This window comes from Cetorhinus maximus, chromosome 5 (assembly GCF_964194155.1).
Source record: "Cetorhinus maximus chromosome 5, sCetMax3.hap1.1, whole genome shotgun sequence".
Classification (NCBI taxonomy): Eukaryota; Metazoa; Chordata; class Chondrichthyes; order Lamniformes; family Cetorhinidae; genus Cetorhinus; species Cetorhinus maximus.
In genome coordinates this window covers 139,692,992-139,714,766 of record NC_135883.1, presented here as the reverse complement: position 1 = coordinate 139,714,766, position 21,775 = coordinate 139,692,992, and the positions used below count along the sequence as shown (strand labels likewise).

Sequence of the window (21,775 nt, the reverse complement as noted above, 5' to 3'; positions counted from 1 at the left end):
GTTCAGACTGTGATACAGAAGCAGTCATTTTGAGCAGTATTTGTGCCGAATCTATCGTCGTGCAGGACTCCAGGACCTATGTAATCACTGATTCATGTCGGCAAATTGTTCCCTCAGTGTGCGGTTTTCATTGTTGTAATTTTAGGGGTCACACCTAATTCTTTAGTCAAAACGTTCCCTTGGAGCCCAGGGAGAAAAACATGTATTGGTGTTAAAAATATAACAGCAGAAAAGTGAAGTAGAAAGCCGTCTTCTGACTCCCGGTTATTAGTACTTTCAGTAATTTAACAGAACATCCGTTACGACATCTGAACACTGATATTTAATTGTATAATTAAACTCTATTCCAAATGAATTACAAGAGTCCTGGCTTTGACAACTCAGTTACATTTGATCTTTATACAGCAGAACGAGTCAACATACGTTCTGTTAGAAAATAAAAGTCCAAGTGCTGATTTCCTCAGTGCTGTTTGCAAAGTTATTCATTTACCCCACGCTCCTGGTTGAAAGATGAAATGAACTTTCCCGATAACCGGCGCCTCGCTGTCCCTCGCTAAAAGTGGGATCTCCTTCCCTACCAAGTTCGAACTATTTCTGGTGGTTTAGCCAAATACCTCAAGAAAATAAAGAAAGGCACTTCTAAACGAGTCTGTGATTAGCCGAACGTTCTCCAGTGGGGCTTCTGCCCAGAATGGAAGTCTTCCATCTTGTCTGAGAGCTGCAGAATTGACCTCAAGAAGGTTTCCGGATCTGGCTGCAGGATTTGTACTCGCGGTTTGCCCATCGATAGTCGAGCTGTCATCCCCTTTGGTTTCAGCACTAAGCCACTGAACAGCAACCAGCTGGCTGGATCCTTCACACTTCACATTTGGTTTGTCTAATTTACACGTGTTGAGCATACACCCATTTCTGTAAAGCATCTTTGAGATGTTAAAAAAAAAGGAAAATTAAAATGATCTACTAATAACTGCAAGAGTAAGTATACTGGGGAATACCACTACCATACAATCATGCAGGGACCTTTTTCACGTTTTGACTAGGCAGTTGCTTTCTTACAGCACGGAGCTCACCATTATAGAACTAACAGGTTGGTTACAGTACCTGTTTTGAAGGCCACCTTGTGATTTGGCTTGTACTGCATTGGAAACGCGCCGTGTGAGACGCGTTAAGTTTTGCCACATTGAGAGCACACCCACGGCCGCCTTTGGGATTCCGTTCAGAGCAAAGCGCAGCTCCAATGGGCAGTGCGACAAGTCACCCATCACCTGAGGAACTGATACCCATTTTAACATGCCGTGCACGCTAGCGATAGAAAATCCTCACTCTCTAATGCGCTCACACAGAAATGTCAGGCGCGCCAAACATATAGTGATTTGCTTCGTTTCAAAGAAAATAAATCATTCAAGACTAAACTCATTAATCAGGGCGAACTTCAAACAGAAATCATTTTAACTGACAGGCAATTTTCAGGTGCGAATGGAGTGCTACACAAATATTAACAACCCCTGGCCACGTTTTATGTAGGTTTATGAAACGTCTTTTTTTTCGACAGTAATAGCCACGAATTCTGTTAGTCCAGCTCAAGTACAATGCACAAGCGTAAGAAGGTTTCACTTATGGTACCGGTAAAATTGGTTATCTTTGTGAAAAGTTTTCGAGTTAAATATCGCTGGATTTGTACATGTCTGACAACAGTCTTGTGATGGGGACGTTTCCAATGGTTTTCTTGAAGAACACCTCTTCAATAGTGGAGGGATTCACCGAGCGTAAAGCCGGCAGAAGTAACAGTAACTTTCCAAAACGGCACGGTTGTGCTGGGTACCTGGAATGTACGGAAGAGATACGTGTTAGCACTTTGAACACAAGGAACCCTGTCCGGGTGGTATGTTATAGAAAGAAGCATCAGACATTGTGTAACGGGATTGACAGTGGGCCAGAGTGGGTGGTGTCCTGACTGGCCTTGCCACTGAATTAAAAGGCACAAGTTTTTTTTTATTCATTCACGGGATGTGGGCTTCGCTGGCTGGGCCAGCATTTATTTCCCATCCCTAGTTGCTCTTCAGAAGGTGGTGGTGAGCTGCCTTCATGAACTGCTGCAGTCCATGTGGTGTAGGTACACCCATGGTACTGTTAGGAAGGGAGTTCCAGGCTTTTGACCCAGCAACAGTGAAGGCGATATATTTCCAAGTCAGGATGGTGAGTGACTTGGAGGGGAACTTGCAGGTGGTGGTGTTCCCATCTATCTGTTGCCCTTGTCCTTCTAGGTGGTAGTGGTCATGGGTTTTGAAGGTGCTGTCGAAGGAGCCTTGGTGAATTCCTGCAGTGCATCTTGTAGATGGTATACACTGCTGCTACTGTGCATGGAGGGAGTGAATGTTTGTGGATGTGGTGCCAGTCAAGCAGATTGCTTTGTCCTGGAGAGTGTCAAACTTCTTGAGTGTTGTGGGAGCTGCACTCATCAAGGCAAGTGGGGAGTATTCCATCTCACTCCTGATTTGTGCTTTGTAGATGGTGGACAGGCTTTGGGGAGTCAGAAGGTGAGTTACTTGCTGCTGCATTCCTAGCCTCTGACCTGCTCTTGTAGCCACAGTATTTATATGGCTAGTCCAGTTCAGTTTCTGGTCAATGGTAACCCCCAGGATGTTGATAGTGGGGGATTCAGTGATGGTGATGCTATTGAACAACAAGGGGCAATGGTTGGATTCTCTCTTGCTGGAGAATGGTCATTGCCTGACACTTGTGTGGCACAGATGTTGCTTGCCACTTGTTGGGTCAAGCCTCGATATTGTTCAGGTCTTGCTGCATTTGGACATAGACTCTTTCAGTATCTGAGGAGTCATGAATGGTGCTGAACATTGTGCAATCATCAGCGAACATCCCCACTTCTGACCTTATGATGGAAGGAAGGTCATTGATGAAGCAGCTGAAGATGGTTGGGTCGAGGTTTGTGCCCACAATTTCCCACCTGGGTGCTGGCAAACCTCATTTCGATGAACCAGAATTGGGGCCAGCTCAAGGTGCTTTGCCAGAGATGGTTGGAGGAAGCCAACCCAAGTCATAGGAAATAGGAACAAAAACAAAAATTGCTGGAAAAACTCAGCAGGTCTGACAGCATCTGTGGAGAGGAAGACAGAGTTAATGTTTCAAGTCCATATGACTTCATCAGAACCATTGAGTCATACGAACTCAAAACGTTAACTCTGTCTTCCTCTCCACAGATGCTGTCAGACCTGCTTAGTTTTTCCAGCAATTTTTGTTTTTGTTTCAGATTTCTTTTATAATAGGAAATAGGAGCAGGTGCAGGCCAATTGGCCCCTTGAGCCTCCTCCTCTATTCAATAAGATCATGGCTGATCTGACTGTGGCATTAACTCCACTTTCCTGTCTGCTCCCTATAACCTTTGACTGTCTTTGTACCCTCTGGTACCTTGATATGGAGCAACTGAAAAGATTTTTAAAAATAGAGGAGAGGAACCTTGCAATATTCAAATCTTGTTCTTCACGGTGAAGATGTAGAGTTGGGTATATCGTTCTCTTTAATATTTTTTGGGCCATTTCTTTAAGTGCGTGGTCCCTTTACATATTTTTTGCACAGCTCGGGACTGGAAAAAGTTAGACATGCAGCAGGTTTTAAGTAAGGACAGAGTCAAAGAAATGGGGGAGGGGATGACAAAACAAAAGGGAAGGGCTACGATAGTGTGGAAGGCAGGAGAGATTAAATTAATTCAGGTTAATGGTACAAGGCAGAAGAGGATAGTAACAAGTAAAGAAACAAAGGATGGGTCTAGAGAAGATGTAAATAGGAATAGCAGAGCCATTAAGTTGCTGTCCAAATAATGGTTTAATCACTAGAGACAGAAAATATAAAATTAATACTCCCACAGAAAGGCATAAATTAATTAATGGTAATTGTCATGGATTTGTAAGAGGCAAGTCATGCCTGACAAATTTAGGAATCCTTTGATGAAATAACAAATTGACTGATAAAGGAAATGCAATGGATGTTGTATGTATAGATTCTCAAATGGCTTTTGGTACAATGTCCCATAAGAGAGCTGCTAATAAAATGACAGCACTAGTTTTAAAGGAATGTAGCAGCATGGATATGAAGTTGTCTAGAAAACAGCAAAGGGAGAGTAGGCTTAACATTTGTTTTGGGACTGGAGGGATTAAGTATTCATGTTGCTCGGGGGCAATGTTGGATCTATTGTTCTTCTCAATATATAAACGATCTGAACTTGAGCATAGGAGCCGCAATATTGAAACTTACTGTTGATACAAAAATAGGTAGCATTGATAAAGAACACCGTATGTTTTTTCAGGAGGATACCAACAGGTTAGTACCTTGGACAGAAAACATTGGATGAAATTTAAGGTGACATATTTTGGGAGGAAGGATAAGGAGGGGACGTAAACGTTAAATACTAAAACTGTAAAATCAGGGGACTGGGGACATTTAAGACTTTCTGATACTTAAAAATGTTAGGCAATAAAACTTTTAAAATGTCATGGGATCCTAGATTGTAGCATTTTAAAAAAAGTTATCCAGCCTTTTTTAAAAATTTGTTCTTGGGTGTGACTATTGCTGGCAAGACCAGCATTTATTGCCCATTCCAAATTGCCTTTGCCCGCTGACACTAAGTTTGGTTTCTGCCAGGGCCACTCAGCTCCTGACCTCATTACAGCCTTGGTTCAAACATGAACGAAAGACCTGACCTCCAGAGGTGAGGTGAGAGTCACTGCCCTTGACATCAAGGCAACACTTGACCGAGTGTGGCATCAAGGAGCCCAAGCAAAACTGGAGTCAATGGGAATCCAGTGCATGGAGTCATGCCTAGCAAAAAGGAAGATGGTCGTGGTTGTTGGAGGTTAATCATCTCAGTCCTGGGACATCGCTGCAGGAGTTCCTCGGGGTAGCATCCTAGGCCCAACCATCTTCAACTGTTTCATCAATGACTTTCCCTCCATCATAAGGTCAGAAGTGGGGATGTCCACTGATGATTGCACAATGTTCAGTGCTATTTATGACTCCTCAGATACTGAAGCAGTCCATGTCCAAATGTAGCAAGACCTGGACAATATTCAGGCTTGGGCTGATAAGTGACAAGTATCATTTGTGCCACACAAGTGCCAGGTAATGACCATTTCCAACAATGGAGAATCTAACCATTTCTCCTTCACATTCAATAGCATTACCATTGCTGAATCCCCCCACTATCAACATCCTGGGTGTTAGCATTGACCAGAATCTGAATGGGCCAGCCATATAAATTCTGTGGTTACAGGAGCAGGTCAGAGGTTAGGAATTCTGTGGAGAGTAACTCACCTCCAGACTCACCAAAACCTGTCCAACTTCTACAAGCCACAAGTCAGGAGTATGAAGGATTAACCTCCAGTTGCCTGGATCAATGCAGCTCCAACAACACTCAAGAAGCTTGACACCTTCCAGGACAAAGCAGCCCACTTGAGTGGCACTCCATCCACCAGGTTGAGCAGCCATTCCCTCCACCACCAAAGTAAAGTGCCAACAGTGTGTACCATCTATAGGATACACTACAGCAACTCACCAAGGCTCGTTCAACAGCACCTTCCAAACCCGCGACCTCTACCATATAGAAGGACAAGGGCAGCAGATGCATAGGAATGCCACCACCTCCAAGCTCCCCTCCATACCGCACACCACCCTGACCTGGAACTGTACCGCCATTCCTTCACTGTTGTTGGATCAAAACCATGGAACTCCCCCCCCTAACAGCACTGTGGGTTTTCCTGCACCACATGGACTGCAGCGGTTCAAAAAGGCAGCTCACCACCACCTTCTCAAGGGCAATTAGGGATGGGCAATAAATGCCGGCCTAGCCAGTGATGCCCACATCCTGGAAATGAATTTAAACAAAGGTGGTGATGAGCCATCTTCTTGAAACACTACAACACTTGTGGTGTAAGTACATCACCTGTGCATTTTTCTGTAGTGGTTTGGTACAACTGAGTGGATTGCTAGGCCATTTCAGGGGGCAGATAAGAGTCAAGCACATTGCTTCCATATGTGGCCCAGTGTTAAATTTTGTTTAATAATGTTCCTGAGAAGCACCTTGGGATGTTTTACTATGCTAAAGCTGCTACATAAATGCAAGCCATTGTTATTGTTGTAGTATTTGCTAACTTCCCTTTTGAAAGTTATTCTTGAATCTGTTTCCACCACTCTTTCAGTGTACTCCAGAGCATGACAACTCTTTAAATTAATAAAAATATCTCAAATTCTCCCTAGCTTTTTTTTTAACCAATCGTCTTAAATTAGTGTCCTCTGGTTGCTGATTCTCCTGAAAGTGGAAGAAGCTTCTACCTATTTACCCTATCAAAGTCCCCCATAATTTTGAATATCTCTTGAAACTTTCCCTTAACCTCCTCTGCTCTAAGTAGAACAATCCAGTTTCTCTACACTCTCCACATAACTAAATTATCTCATCCCTGGTACCATTCTGGTAAATCTCTGCACCCTCTGAAAAGCTTGGCCATCTTTTGGAAGTGTTTTCCCAGGATTGGACACAATAATCAAAGTCTAAATCAAAGTGTGACATCATCGAAAAACAGATAAGTGGTCGGTTGGTAAATATTTTGTTTATCTTCGACCCCATGTAATTTATTAGTAATTGTAAGGTTTATTAGTTGTAGTAAGGTTTATTATTAGTAGTAAAGGTTTTTGGGGATAGCAGTGTTTATTAATTATAAATTGGATAAGACTAAATTAGCACATAATAAAGATGGCAGGGCAGGTGATGTGTTGTGGCTTCAAAAGGTGAGGATTTTTGGACACCTGGGTGAGCCAGGGCAAGCACCTCTGTGGTAATTGTCTGTGGCTTGAGGAATTTCGGCTCAGAGTCATTGAGTTGGAGACAGGGATTCAGATACTATCATGCATCAGGGAAGGGGAAAGTTACCTGGACACTTTGTATCAGGAGGCAGTCACACCCCTTAGGATAGGGTCTTCTGATTTGGTCAGTGGTCAGGGACAGGAGGATGTGACTGTGACAGCTTGGGGAGCCAGGTGGTAGAGGTGGAGGAGCCTCAGCCTTTGTCCAACAGGTTTGAGGTTCTTGCAGCCTGTATGAAAGTGGGGGCTGCAGGATGGATGAGCAAACTGACCATGGCACCATGGTACATGATGCCATTTGAGCAGAGGGAGTTCATAGGAATGTAGCAGTAGTTGGAGCCAGTACAGTCAGGGGAATAGGCATAGTTCTCTGCAGCCAAGAGTGGGACTCCAGACAGCGGTGTTGCCTGCCTGGTGCCAGGGTTTGGGACATCTGCTCTGAGCTGGAGAGGAACCTGCTGTGGGAAGGGAAGGATCCAGTGGTCATGATCCATGTAGGTACAAATGACATGGGTAGAACTAGGAAAGAGGTTCTGCTGAAGCCATTTTTAAAATTCTTTGACGGGATATGGGCATCGCTGGCTGGGCCAGCATTTATTGTCAATCCCTAATTGCCCTTGGGAAGGTGGTGGTGAGCTGTCTTCTTGAACTGCTGCAGTCCATGTGGTGTAAGTACACTCACAGTGCTGTTAGGGAGAGGGGATCCAGTGACAGAGAAGGGGTGGTGATACAGTGCCAACTCAGGATAGTGTGTTGCTTGGAGGGGAACTTGCAGGTCATGTTGTTTCCATGCATCTGCTGCCCTTGTCCTTCTAGGCGGCAGAGGTGATGGGTTTGGAAGGTGCTGTCAAAGTAGCCTTGGTGAGTTGCTGCAGTGCATCTTGTAGATGGTACATACTGCTGCACTTTACTTTGGTGCTGGAGGGAGTGAATGTTTAATGTGGTGGATGGGATGCCAGTCAACTGGGTTGCTTTGTCCTGGATGGTGTCTAGCTTATTGAGTATTGTTGGAGCTGCATTTCTCCAGGCAAGTGGAGAGCGTCCCATCACACTCCTGACTTGTGCCTTGTAGATTGTGGACAGACTTTGAGGAGTCAGGCGGTCAGTTACTCTCCACAGAATTCCCAACCTCTGACCTGCTCTTGTAGCCACAGTATTTATACGGCTAGTCCTGTTCAGTTTCTGGTCAATGCAAACCCCCAGGATATTGATAGTGGAGGATTCAGCAATGGTAATGCCATTGAATGTCAAGGAGTATGAGCAGCTAGGGGTGATATTAAGAAGCAGAAACTCAAAGGTAATAATCTTTGTATTGCTACCTGAACCATGAGCCAATCTGCGTAGGGTAAATCAGATTTGAAAGTTAAAATGTGAGGCTGAAAGATTGGTGTGGGAGAAATGGGTTTCAATTCAAGGGGTACTGGCACTAGTACAGGGGAAAGTGGGAGCTGGACAGTTGGGATGGTCTTCACCTGAACCATTCTGGTGAGTCATATAACCAGGGCAGTGGAGAGGGGGCTTTAAACTAAATAGTGGGGGCAAGGGATCAAGATGTTAAATGGAGAAGACAAGGCAAAAGAGCAAGGTAGGAATAAGGGAAATGATTAGCAGAATGTGGCAGGAAGGGCCAGAGTGTAGAAACCTAAGTGTGCACCAGCAGATAAGGCTGGAGAGAGAAAAAAAGTAAAAAGACAGACCTAAAGGCTCTATATCTGAATGCATGTAGCATTTGTAACAAAACAGATGAATTGACAGCACAAATAGAAATAAATATGTACGATCTGATTGCCATTACAGAGACATGGCTGCAAGATGACAAAGGCTGTACCTGAATATTCAAGGGCACATGACATTTAGGAAAGACAGGAAGCCAGGAAAAGGTGGAGGGGTAGCTCTGTTAATTCAGGATGACATTGGTACAATATACGGATGACCTTAGTTTTGGAGATCAAGATGTAGAATCAGTTTGGGTAGAGATGAGAAATAGTAAAGGTAAGAAGTCATTTGTTGGAGCAGTTTATAGGCCCCCTAACAGTGACCACATTGTCAGACAGGGTACACAAGAAGAAATAATGGGGGCTTGTAAAAAAGGTACAGTGATCATCTTGGGTGACTTTAATCTAAATATAGATTGGACAAATCAGATTGGCAAAGGTAGCCTGGATGATGAATTCATGGAGTGTTTTCAGGACAGTTTCTTACAGCAGCATGTTTTAGCACCAACCAGAGCACAGGCTATACTCATGTGTAATAAGACAGGATTAATTGAAGACCTCAGTGAAAGTGCCTCTAGGTAGCAGTGATCATAACATGATTGAATTTCACATTCAGTTTGAGGACAGATGAGTGGATCTAAGGCTAGAGTTTTAAACTTAAATAAGGGCAATTAAGAGGGCATGAAGACAGAGCTGGCTGAAGTGAATTGGGAAATTAAGTTAAGGGACAGGTCATAGAGATCTAGTGGCAGATGTTTAAGGAGATATTTTAGAATACTCAGAAAAGGTATAATCCAGTGAGAAAGAAAGACTCTAAGAGAAGGACACAGCGGCCTGAATTTTACCTTTGCTGGGCACCCGCGGTCGGGAAAGGGGACCCCAACCACGATCGGCCCCTGACTGCAATTTCTCGCTGGCTGGCCAATTAACGGCCAGTCAGCGTGAGGCGCCACTGAAAAGCTCAGCGCTGCTGGGGTGGGGGTGGGAAGGGGGTGGGTGATGACGTTACTGCGGGCGTGGCTGAGCTCTGTGAGAGAGCTCCCTGAAGGCAGGCATCTGCTTCAGGGAGCTGCAGACTGTCAAATGCTAAAATAAAGGTTTAAAAAGCCGCAAAAAAATGTCCATGCATCACAATCAATCAATATAGCTGATAAAAATGATGTCCACCGGTATTTATTTTTATCTTATTTCATCACGGAAATTTCACCCCACCCTTGGACGAGGTTTGATGAAAAATGCAAAGGCTGCCTGGCCGATTTGCACGTCCGTCAACTGTGAGGTTGGATAGACCACGAAAAATCAGAGACAATTGTGCGGGTAATGGGCTTCATTGCCCGCTTAATTGTTGGTGGGTGCGCTTCTGACTTTTTTGTGCGGCTGCTGAATGAAGTATCGCACGAGTGCGCGATGACATCAGGACGCTCTCCCGCGTCTTCGCGCGCAATTTTACGTCCACTTGGGTCGGGCACGCCCGCCCGCAAGATGTAAATTTCAGCCCAACTTCTGTGGCTAATTAAAGAAGTTAAAGATAGTATCAAACTGAAAGAAAAAGTGTATAATTTCACAAAGAGGAGTGACAGGTCAGAAGATTGGACAAGGTTAATAGGGCGGGAGAAATTAGAGTATGAGACAAAGCTAGCTAGAAATATAAAAATGGATGGTAAAAGCTTCTACAGGTATTTAAAAAGGAAAAGAGCAAGTAAAGTAAGCGCTGGTCTGCTGGAGAGTGAGGTTGGGGAGTTAATCATGGAAAATAAGGAAATGGTGGATGAATTGAACAGATATTTTGTGTTTGTCTTCGCTGTAGAGGATGCAAATAATATCCCTGAAATAATTTTGAATCAGGGGTGAAAGGGAGAGAGGAACATAAGACAATTGCAACAGGCTGGTCGAACCCCCAAGTCCACAGGCCTGGTGCGGCCCACCATGTCTCTCTACCCTGGCCTGTAAAGCCACTGTTCAAAATGCCGGGAAGATGGGTAAGTGAGGTCGAAGTGGTTGCATTAAAAATGATGCTGGGCTGGGGGTGGGAGAGGAACACTGCCAGGTTGGGTGTCGGTGGAGAAAAGCTCCCAGGCTGGGCGGGGATGGGAAATGCTCCCAGGACTGGTGGTGGTTTGAGGGGGAGAAAGAGAGAGTCTGCCAGTCCAGGGGGGTTAGAAATGATGCCAGGCTGGGGGCAGGAGAGGAATGCTGCTGGGCTGGGGGAGGGGAAGAAATGGTGCAGGGCTGGGGGTGGGTGGAGGAAAGCTGCCTGGCTGGGTCAGGGGGTGGGGAAAGAAACACTGCCTGGCGGCCAAGGAGGGGAGAAAATTGTTGCCAGGCTGGGGGGCAGTGGGGGGGAGAGAAATGCTGCCGGACTGGGAGGGTGGGGGGAGAAGAGACGCTGCTGCACGGGACGGTGAGAGATGCTGCCAGGCAGAGGGTGGAGAGATGCTGCGAAGGGTGTGTGAGACAGAGTGTGTGTGTGTGTCTGTGTGTGTGTGTGTGTGTGAGAGAGAGTCTGTGTGTGTGTCTGTATGCGTGTATGTGTGTGTGTGTGAGTGCCTGTATGTTTGTGTGTATGTGTGTGTGTGTATGTGTGTGAGAGTCTGTGTATGTGTGTGTATGTGTGTGTGAGAGACAGAGTCTGTGTGTGTGTTTGTGAGAGTCTGTGCGTGTGTGTATGAGAGCGTGTGTGAGTGAGAGCGTATGTACGTGAGTGAGGGAGAGAGTGTTTGTGAGTGAGAGAGTGTGTGAGTGAGAATGTATGTGTGTGTGTGTGTGAGAGAGAGAGTCTGTGTGTGTGTGCATGTATGATAGCATGTGTGAGTGAGAGAGTATGTACAAGAGCGAGGGAGAGAGAGTGAGTGAGAGAGAGAGAGAGTTTGTGTGGGTGTGTGTGTGAGTGTGTGTGTGAATGAGAGAGAGTGTGTGCACGAAAGAGTGTTTGCATGAGTGAGAGAGTGTGTGTGAGTGAGAGAGTGTGTGAGTGAGAGTGTGTGTGTGTGCGGGTAAGAGAGTGAGTATGCATGTGAGTGAGTGAGAGTGTGTTTGAGTGAGTATGTGTGTGTGTGCATGTGTGTGAGTGAGAGGGAGAGAATATGTATGTGAATAAGAGAGAGTGCATGTGAGAGAGAGTGTGTGTGTGAGAGAGTGTGCACATGAGTGAGAGTGTGAGAGTATGTGTGAGTGACAGTGTGTGAGAGTGTGTGTGTGAGAGAAAGCAAGTGTGTGCGTGAGAGTGAGAGAGTATGTGTGAGCAAGAGAGCATGTGCAAGTGAGAGAGAGAGTGTGTGTGAGAGAGTGTGCACATGAGTGAGAGTGTGAGAGTATGTGTGAGTGACAGTGTGTGAGAGTGTGTGTGTGAGAGAAAGCAAGTGTGTGTGTGAGAGTGAGAGAGTATGTGTGAGCAAGAGAGCATGTGCAAGTGAGAGAGAGAGTGTGTGTGAGAGTGAGAGAGAGAGTGTGTGAGAGCGAGAGAGTGTGCGTGTGTGTGTGAGAGAGATAGAGTGTGTGTGTGTGGGAGAGAGATAGAGTGTGTGTGTGTGAGAGAGAGAGTGTGTGTGTGAGAGAGAGACTGTGTGTGTGTGTGTGAGAGAGAGAGTGTGTGTGTGTGTGAGGGAGAAAGTGTGTGTGTGTGTGAGTGTGAGAGTGTGTGTGTGTGTGTGTGAGAGAGAGAGTGTGTGTGTGTGAGAGTGAGAGAGAGTGTGTGTGTGTGTGCGTGTGAGAGAGAGAGTGAATGTGTGTGTGTGTGTGTGAGAGTGAAAGAGACGGCAGGATTTTTAGATTGGCGTGCTGGCACGATCGGTGGGCCCAGGAATGGCCAGGGAACAGACCACCGCCCACGATTGGCCCAAAAGTGCGATTTCACACTGGCTGGCCAATTAACGGCCAGGCAGCATGAAGCACTTGCTGAAATGCTCAGCGCTGCTGTGGTGGGGGCGGGAGGAGGGTGGGCGCTGACATAAGCAGGTCAGTGCGGAATGAAAGCTCCCTGAAGGCAGAGAGCTGCGTCAGGGAGCTGCAGAATTTAAAAGCAATAAATAAAGATTTTAAAACCCAGAAAAAAATGTCCAGAATGCATCAGAATCAGTCACCTGAAGATGCACATGATGAAAATTCTGTCCATACATTTTTACTTTTTTATTTAATAATGGAAGCCTCATCCCACCCTTAAATGAGGTTTCATCAAAATGCAAAGTCCGCCTGGCAGATTCTCCCATCTGCCAACTGTAAGATCGGACGGACCAGGAAAAATCAGAGCTAATTGGAACTTTAATGGGCTTAATTGCCCTCTTGATTGTTTGCAGGCGTGCTTCCGACTTTCGCACACACCCGCCAACCGAAATATCGTGAGCCTCAAGAGCCAGGACCCTTGCCCGATGTCATCACGCACTATTTTACGCTTGAGTGGGTCAGGCATGTGCCCACACGTCAAACTAAAAATTCTGCCCACTGTGTGTGAGTGAGAGAGAGAGAGAGAGAAGGTCTGTGAGTATGAGTGAGAGTGCGTGTTTGTGAATGAAATAAAGAGTGTGTGAGTAAGAGAGAGAGTGAGTATGTTTGAGTGTGTGTCTAGCTCACTCACAGTTTCAGGCTTCTCACTCACCCTTACTCCCACACACCAACACATACACCCACTCACACAATGGGTGAGGGTGAGTGAGCACCCTAAGACTGGGAGTGAGCCAGACATACATACACCCACCCTCTCACATCCTAATGGTCATCTTTATTAATTACTCATTGTTTTAAATGATCATTTTAATACTTTGACTTTGCTTTATTTTTTGCTCAGCAAGTTGCTTCTCTTCTTCATTCTTCAACTTTTATTTTAAAATTCACGTGTAATGTTGCCCCAAACATTATTTTTCCAAAATTTGCTCATTGGTCCCTTGAGTGAGAAAAAAATGGAAACGTGGCCCCCTCGCGCACAAACGTTGGACAAGCCTGGATTACAATCACCGAGAAAAGGGTGCTGAGAAAATGATTAGAACTAAAAGCTGACAAGTCCCCAGGTCCTGATGGACTTCATCCTAGGGTCTTAAAAGATGTGGCTGTTGAGATTGTAAATGTGTTGGTTTTAATTTTCCAAAATTCCGTAGATTCTGGAAAGGTCCCATTAGATTGGGAAATAGTGAATATGATTCTTTTATTCAAGAAAGTATGGAGAAAGCAGGAAACTACAGGCCAGTAACCTTAACATCTGTCATAGGGAAATTGCTGGAATCTATTATTAAGGAGGTTACAGCGGAGAACTTAGAAAGTCTCAAGCAATCAAGAAGGGTCAACATGGTTTTGTGAAAGGGAAATCACGTTTGACTAATTTATTGAAGTTTTTTTCAGGAAGTAACAAGCAATGCAGATAAAGGGGAACCATTGTACTTAGATTTCCAGAAGGCATTTGACAAGGTGCCACATCAAAAGGTTACTACACAAAACAAGAGCTCATAGTGTAATGGGTAACATATTAGCATCGACACAGAATTGGTTAGCTAACAGGAAGCAGAGAGTAGGGATAAATGGGTCTTTTTCGGGTTGGCAAGATGTAACGAGTGGAGTGCCACAGGGATTAGTGCTGGGGCCTCAACTACTTACAATTTATATCAATTACTTGGATCAATGGACTCAATATATCATGAGCAAAAATTTGGCGGATGGAGTATAATGAGGGAAAATGTGAACTTGTCCACTTTAGCAGGAAGAATAGAAATATTGTGTAAATGGAGAGAGATTGCAGAACTCTGCGGTACAGAGAGATCTGAATGTCCTGGTATACTAATCGCAATAAGTTAGTATGCAGGTACAGCAAGTGATTAAGAAGGCAAATGGAATGTTATCATTTATTGCAAGGGGATTGGGATATAGAAGTAGGGATGTTTTACTAGAGTCATTGAGATCACATCGAGACTTCTTGTACAGTTATGGTCTTCTTATTTAAGAAAGAATATAAATGCATTAGGAGCAGTTTGGAGAAGTTTCACTCAATTGATACCTGGGAATTGGAGGGGGGTGGTGACGGGGGGTGGGGGAGGTTATCTTACAAGGACAGGTTGGATAGGCTCGGCCTGTAGCCATTGGAGTTTAGAAGATTGAGAGGTGATCTTATTAAAACATATAAGATCCTGAGGGGACTTGACAGGGTGGATGCTGAAAGGGTGTTTCCCCTTGTGGGAGAGACTAGAACTAGGGGAACACAGTTTAACAATAAGGAGTCTCCCATTTAAGATGAAAATGAAGAGAAAGTTTTCTCTCTGAAAGTGGTGAATTGTTGGAACTCTCTTCCCCAGAGAGTAGTGAAGGCAGGGTCAATGAATATTTTAAAGCAGTGCTAGATAGATTCTTGATTAACAAGGGGGTGAAAGGTTAACAGAGGTAGGCAGGAATGTGGGGTTGAGGTTACATTCAGATCAGCCATGATCTTATTGAATGGCAGAGCAGGCTCGAGGGGCCAATGGCCTAATCCTACTCCTGATTTATATGTTTGTATAATCTAGCTGAGGCCAAACCAGTGGCGTAAAGGTCTACCATTATTTTCTTGTTTTTGTACTTTATGCTTTTATTAAGCCACGGATCTGGTATAAGTTTTTAATAGCTTCATCAACTTGTTCAGTCATTTTAAAGATCTATGTACTTAGTGGTTCTTTATAGATAGCCCTTTAAGTGGAAAGGGACTCATCAGAAACAAGCATTTGAGTGTACGCATTCATAGCAGAGGAAGGGATGGACGGTTTCTCAGCACAGTTTAAAAATGCAATTTTTCAGCTACTTTGACACAGACCGGATATTTTATGGTGTGATCGCTTGAGAAAATCAGCAATTCTGAAGATCATCTGTAGTGAATCAACCTGTAAATGAGCACATTGCAGCATCCCGCCGCAGATGCATTATACATTCCCTCCAGCGTGCGAGAGCCTGCTCTCCTTTACCTGGTGTGGATGTAGCTGTTGAGAGTGAGCTGAGCTTCATCCTGCAGCGCTGCGATTGCTGAAGCATTGCGGAAATTTCTCAGCTCTGAGCCACTCTGAGTAGGAACTAAGAACAAAAGAGAAAAACAGGTGTTCTGTCAGTATGAGTTATTGCAGAGTTACCTTCATAAGATACCTGCTCCAAATTTAAATTTTTAAAAACTTAAGCAAGGGCAATTATGGGGGCATGAAAGCACAGCTAGCTAAAATGAACTGGTGAATTAGGTTAAGGGATAGATAAATAGAGCTGCAGTGGTGGACATTTAAGGGGATATTTCAGAATACACAGAAGAGATAGATTCCAACAATAAAGAAAAATTCCACCACCTGTGTTTAACTAAAAAAATTAAAGATAGTATCAAGCTTCAACAAAAAGTATATAATTGCGCAAAGATTGGTGGCAGGTCAGAAGATTGGACAGAATATAAAAAAACAGCGAAGAATGACCAAAAAGGTTGATAAGGAAAAAAAAATTAGAGTATGAGAGAAAGCTAGCTAGAAATATCAAGACAGATATTAAGAGCTTCTATAGATATTTAAAAAAGCAAAGTTAACAAAGTTTGTCAAGCATGTGAACAAGCATTGGTCCTATAGAAAGTAAATCTGGGAATTAATAATGTAAAATAAGGAGATGGCAGCTTGATTGAACAGAGAATTTGCACCGGTCTTCACAATAGAGGATACAAGTAACATGGCAGAAATAGCTGTGAATCAGGAAATGGAAGGAAGGGAGGAACTCAGGGAAAATTACAATCATCAGGGAAGTAATACTGAAAAAATTGTTGGAGCTGTGGGCTGACAAACCCCCAGGTCCTGATGCACTTCATCCTCGGGTCTTAAAAGAAGTGGCTAGTGACATAGTTGCTACTTTGGTTTTAATTTTTGAAAATTCACAGCATTTGGGGAAGGTTCCATTAGATGGGAAAATAGCAAATGTAACTCCTTTATTCAAAAAGGGAGAGAGACAGAAAGCAAGAAACTATAGGCCACTTAGCTTAACATCTGTCATAGGGAAAATTTTAGAAAATATTATTAAAGACATTATAGTAGGGTACTTGGAAAAATTCAAGGTAATCAGGCAGAGTCAACATGGTTTTGTGAAAGGGAAAACATGTCTAACCAATTTATTGGAGTTCTTTGAAGAAGTAACAAATGCTGTGGATGAAGGGGAACTGGTGGATGTACTATACTTAGATTTCCAGGAGGCATTTGATATGGTGCCACATCAAAGATTATTGTGGAAAATAAAAGGTCATAGTGTAAGGGGTAACATATTGGCATCGATAGAAGGTTGGCTAGCTAACAGGAAGCAGAGGACAACCATAAAAGTCTCATTTCTGGTTGTCAAGATGTCACGAGTCGTGTGCCACAGGGATTAGTGCTGGGGCCTCAAATTTTTACAACTTATATAAATGACTTGGATGAAGCGACCGAAGTTATGGTTGCTAAATTTGCTAATGATATAAAGATAGGTAGGATAGTAAGATGTGAAGAGGACACAAGGAGGCTACAAATGGAAATAGATATGTTAAGTGAGTGGGCAAAGAGCTGGTAAATGGAGTACAACTTGGGAACATGTGAAATTGTCCATTTTGGTAGGAAGAATAAAAAAGGAGCATATTATCTAAATGGTGAGAAATTGCAGAGCTCTGAGATGTGAGGGATTTAGGTGTCCTAGTGCATGAATCACAAAAGTCTAGCATGCAGGTACAGCAAGTAATTAGGAAAGTTAATAGAATGTTATCATTTATTGTGAGGGGAATTCAAAACAAAAGGAGGTTATGTTTTAGTTATACAACTTCCTAATATTGGGAGATCCTAAGTCAGTCTGTTTTCAATGCATTCAGACTGCGCCAAGAATGTTGATGCTAAGGTTCAAATATGTGAATCTGCTATAAATGTACTGCACGTGCCCCCTTTTTGCTCTCAGTTTTTTCAGTTCTAGGGTGTTTTGTTCCACAAACAGGAGGATTTTGTTGTGCTCTCCGGATTGCAAAGGGCCTCATAATTCAGTGGCGGCCCATAGCAGAAGTACTGGAGCCCAGCACATTTCTTGAGAACCATCGCTGACTCCAAGCTTTCTGAAATCAGTATGAGCAGCTACACTTTGTGCTTTCACTGTTCCTGCAGCTGGGGGATCTGACGCCCATATTCCAAAACCATCCCTGTGCCCGAGATTCCAACCTCAACCCAAAGACCCCAATCCCCTTCTCAAATAAAGCTCAGTACCAAAGACCACCCCAATCCCAAAACAAATTGCTGTGCCAAAGATCCCAGTACATTCCCATAGGCCCATTCCTTGCCAGAAATTAATCCCCATGCTAAATTGAGTTCCAACATCAGCTCCCAAAGCGCCATGAGCCTGAGTCCCAGTGCCATGAACCCACCCCAGTGCCATGAACCGAACCTCAGTGCCATGAACCCATCCCAGTGCCATGAACCCGAGTCCCAGTGCCATGAACCGAGTTCCCGTGCCATGAACTCGTGCCCCAGTGCCATGAACAGAGTCCCAGTGCCATGACCCCGAGTCCCAGTGCCATGAACCCAAGTCCCAGTGCCATTAACCGAATCCCAGTGCCATTAACCGAATCCCAGTGCTATTAACTGAATCCCAGTGCCATTAACCCGTCCCAGTGCCATGAATTGAGTCCCACTGCCATGAACCCGAGTCCCAGTGCCATGAACCCGAGTCCCACTGCCATGAACCCGAGTCCCACTGCCATGGACCCGAGTCCCAGTGCCATGGACCCGAGTCCCAGTGCCATGGACCCGAGTCCCAGTGCCATGGACCCGAGTCCCAGTGCCATGGACCCGAGTCCCAGTACCATGAACCCGAGTCCCAGTACCATGAACCCGAGTCCCAGTGCCATCAACCGAGTCCCAGTGCCATGAACCGAGTCCCAGTGCCATGAACCGAGTCCCAGTGCCATGAACCCGAGTCCCAGTGCCATGGACCCGAGTCCCAGTGCCATGGACCCGAGTCCCAGAGCCATGGACCCGAGTCCCAGTGCCATGGACCCGAGTCCCAGAGCCATGAACCTGAGTCCCAGTGCCATGAACCTGAGTCCCAGCGCCATGAACTGAGTCCCAGTGCCATGCACACAAGTCCCAGTGCCATGAACCTGAGTCCCAGCGCCATGAACCTGAGTCCCAGTGCCATGAACCCGAGTCCCAGTGCCATCAACCGAGTCCCAGTGCCATGGACCCATCCCAGTGCCATGAACCTGAGTCCCAGTACCATGAACCCATCCCAGTGCCATGAACCGAGTCCCAGTGCCATGGACCCATCCCAGTGCCATGAACCCACGTCCCAGTGCCATGGACCCATCCCCGTGCCATGAACCCGAGTCCCAGTGCCATCAACCGAGTCCCAGTACCATGAACCTGAGTCCCAGTGCCATGAACCTGAGTCCCAGCGCCATGAACTGAGTCCCAGTGCCATGCACACAAGTCCCAGTGCCATGAACCTGAGTCCCAGTGCCAAGAACTTGAGTCCCAGTGCCATGAACCCGAGTCCCAGTGCCATCAACCGAGTCCCAGTGCCATGGACCCATTCCAGTGCCATGAACCTGAGTCCCAGTACCATGAACCCATCCCAGTGCCATGAACCTGAGTCCCAGTGCCATGGACCCATCCCAGTGCCATGAACCCACGTCCCAGTGCCATGGACCCATCCCCGTGCCATGAACCCGAGTCCCAGTGCCATCAACCGAGTCCCAGTGCCATGAACCCTAGTCCCATGCTTGAACCCGAGTCCCATGCATGAACCCGAGTCCCATGCATGAACCCGAGTCCCATGCATGAACCCGAGTCCCAGTGCCATCAACCGAGTCCGTGCCATCAACCGAGTCCCACTGCCATCAACCGAGTCCGTGCCATCAACCGAGTCCCAATGCCATCAACCGAGTCCCAGTGCCATCAACCGAGTCCCAGTGCCATGAACCCGAGTCCCATGCATGAACCCGAGTCCCAGTGCCATCAACCGAGTCCGTGCCATCAACCGAGTCCCACTGCCATCAACCGAGTCCCAGTGCCATCAACCGAGTCCCAGTGCCATCAACCGAGTCCCAGTGCCATGAACCCGAGTCCCATGCATGAACCCGAGTCCCAGTGCCATCAACCGAGTCCGTGCCATCAACCGAGTCCCACTGCCATCAACCGAGTCCCACTGCCATCAACCGAGTCCCACTGCCATGAATCGAGTCCCACTGCCATGAACCGAGTCCCAGCGCCATGAACCCGAGTCCCAGCGCCATGAACCCGAGTCCCACTGCCATCAACCCATCCCAGAGCCATGAACCCATCCCAGTGCCATGAACCCGAGTCCCACTGCCATCAACCCATCCCAGAGCCATGAACCCGAGTCCCAGTGCCATCAACCCATCCCAGAGCCATGAACCCATCCCAGTGCCATGAACCTGAGTCCCAGTTTAAGTCCCAATGTGAAAATACTGTTCCCGACTCAGGCTGGGCCACTCCTGCAACCTTGTTCGCGGGTTTAAAATGCGAACACGCCATCAAGGTTAACATGTGTCTGTCTGAAAGTTTACACCGAGGAACAGGCTGCCGACTAACCAGCTTTAAAAGTCACGATGCATTTCAAACAGGCGAATTCAGTGGCGTCCACACGGAGCTGCCGGAACCGCGCGACCACCTCCTGCAAAGCATGGATTTCCGCAATGATCTTGTTCAGCTTCTGGGACTCTGTGTTGTCACTGTTCATCCCTTTGAGAAAAAACAAACAGGAGAAACGCATCAAGTCACTAAATCTAAACGTTGACTATCCAACTGTTCCCGCCACGGACGCTTCGGCCCCTCTTTGTGAACAGGTCAGCGGCTGGATTCGTTTGCAGACAGCAGGAGTTCACCCAATTCAGGGGAACGCGGCGACCTTTATCCCGATATTGTCAAATCAAACCATCTTCGAAACTGTTTCCTCTATCTGCACGGTCCCAGGTTGTGAGTAAATATTATTTTGTACCGTTTGCAATTTTGGCAATAACTCGACGTTTAAAACAAAATAGTGGCTATAACAAAGTCCTGAAAGACCTGTCTGTCGCTGGTGCATTCGCGTTATGTTATGTAGGTGGTGGAAATGGCCAGGACGTGGTGAGGTTTCAGTTTTGCCTTCAAGTAGGATGCCGGCTGTCCTTTGCTGGGGTGTGCGGTGGATCTTGTCTCGCTAGCCTGACTCTGCAAAGTCGCACCGGAGCTAGTGACCGATATCAGAATAATCTCACATGGACGATCAGACTGGCCGAGTGGGTAAAAATGATACACGCTTGTGGTTAAGTGTTGCAAGGCATCAAGAGAACCGTTCACTCAACATTCCCGTGGTACAGGGGCGGCAGTTCTACAAGTCGAGTCAACAGGGGTGAAAGGACGCTGTTATTTCGGAAACAAAAACAGAACATGCTGGAAAAGCTCAGCAGGGCCGACAGCATCTGTGGGGAGAGAAAAACGAAGTTAACGTTTCGAGTCCGCATGAGCCTTCTTCAGTTTTTCCAGCATTTTCTGTTTTTGTTTCAGATTTCCAGCATCCGCAGTACTTTGCTGTTATTCCGGAGGTCACCTGGGAATCAGGCAGATGCGCGTGTACAGATGTACGCGTACAGATGTGCGTGTACAGATGTACGTGTACAGATGCGCGTCTTTACACCATTTATAACCAAAAGGGTGGAGACTACCCGCAACATCTGGCAAAAAAAAAGTCGAGTAATGATGTGTTCCTTGTGCTATTGAGGGAGAATGGTTTAAAATTCAGAACTATCTCTTCAGCATGACAGTGTGATTTCGACCCGCCAGATTAAGACCCGGGATTAATTGACACGCAAGAAATTTCCCTGCTCCAGAAACCGGCACCGAATGTCTAACTGAGCGGTGGAAGATTCCTTCGATGCATCGTCCCTCTCGTTTTTAACTGATAGAGTTTTAAAATAAAGTTTGAAACCAATGGTCATTTTCACGAATTGAAGTGCCACGGGACAGGATTCCAGGTTTTAATCGCAATTGTTACTTCATTTTGAAAAATAAAACCTGTTGCAACTCACCAGATACAGCCAGTAAAGTACTAGAATCGATTGGAATGGCCCATTGAGCTATTCCCAAAACAAAGAGTTCCCTCCAGGCATCTTCCAAAAGAATTAGCTAGAGTGAGACAAAAAAATCATAACCGTCTGGATTATTTTCAGTCATTCCAGATTTTTATTTTGTTGCCTGTTAGAATAGCGCAATTAGCGA

At 45.7% G+C, this 21,775-nt stretch overlaps 1 protein-coding gene across 3 annotated transcripts in view; it reads right to left on the bottom strand.

The window, feature by feature from the left end:
- Positions 1-308: 308 nt before the first annotated feature.
- The window catches only part of nr2e1 (nuclear receptor subfamily 2, group E, member 1), a 47,125-nt gene continuing 25,658 nt past the window's right edge, over positions 309-21,775 (bottom strand). For all 3 annotated transcript variants that reach the window (XM_078542529.1, XM_078542528.1, XM_078542530.1), the window contains 4 exons: positions 21,586-21,682; positions 20,111-20,260; positions 15,497-15,602; positions 309-1,822 (listed from right to left, as the gene is read on the bottom strand). In XM_078542529.1, coding sequence (XP_078398655.1) covers positions 1,660-1,822; positions 15,497-15,602; positions 20,111-20,260; positions 21,586-21,682 — 516 coding nt within the window. In that variant the 3' untranslated portion in view covers positions 309-1,659. The remainder of the gene's footprint in view (positions 1,823-15,496; positions 15,603-20,110; positions 20,261-21,585; positions 21,683-21,775) is intronic.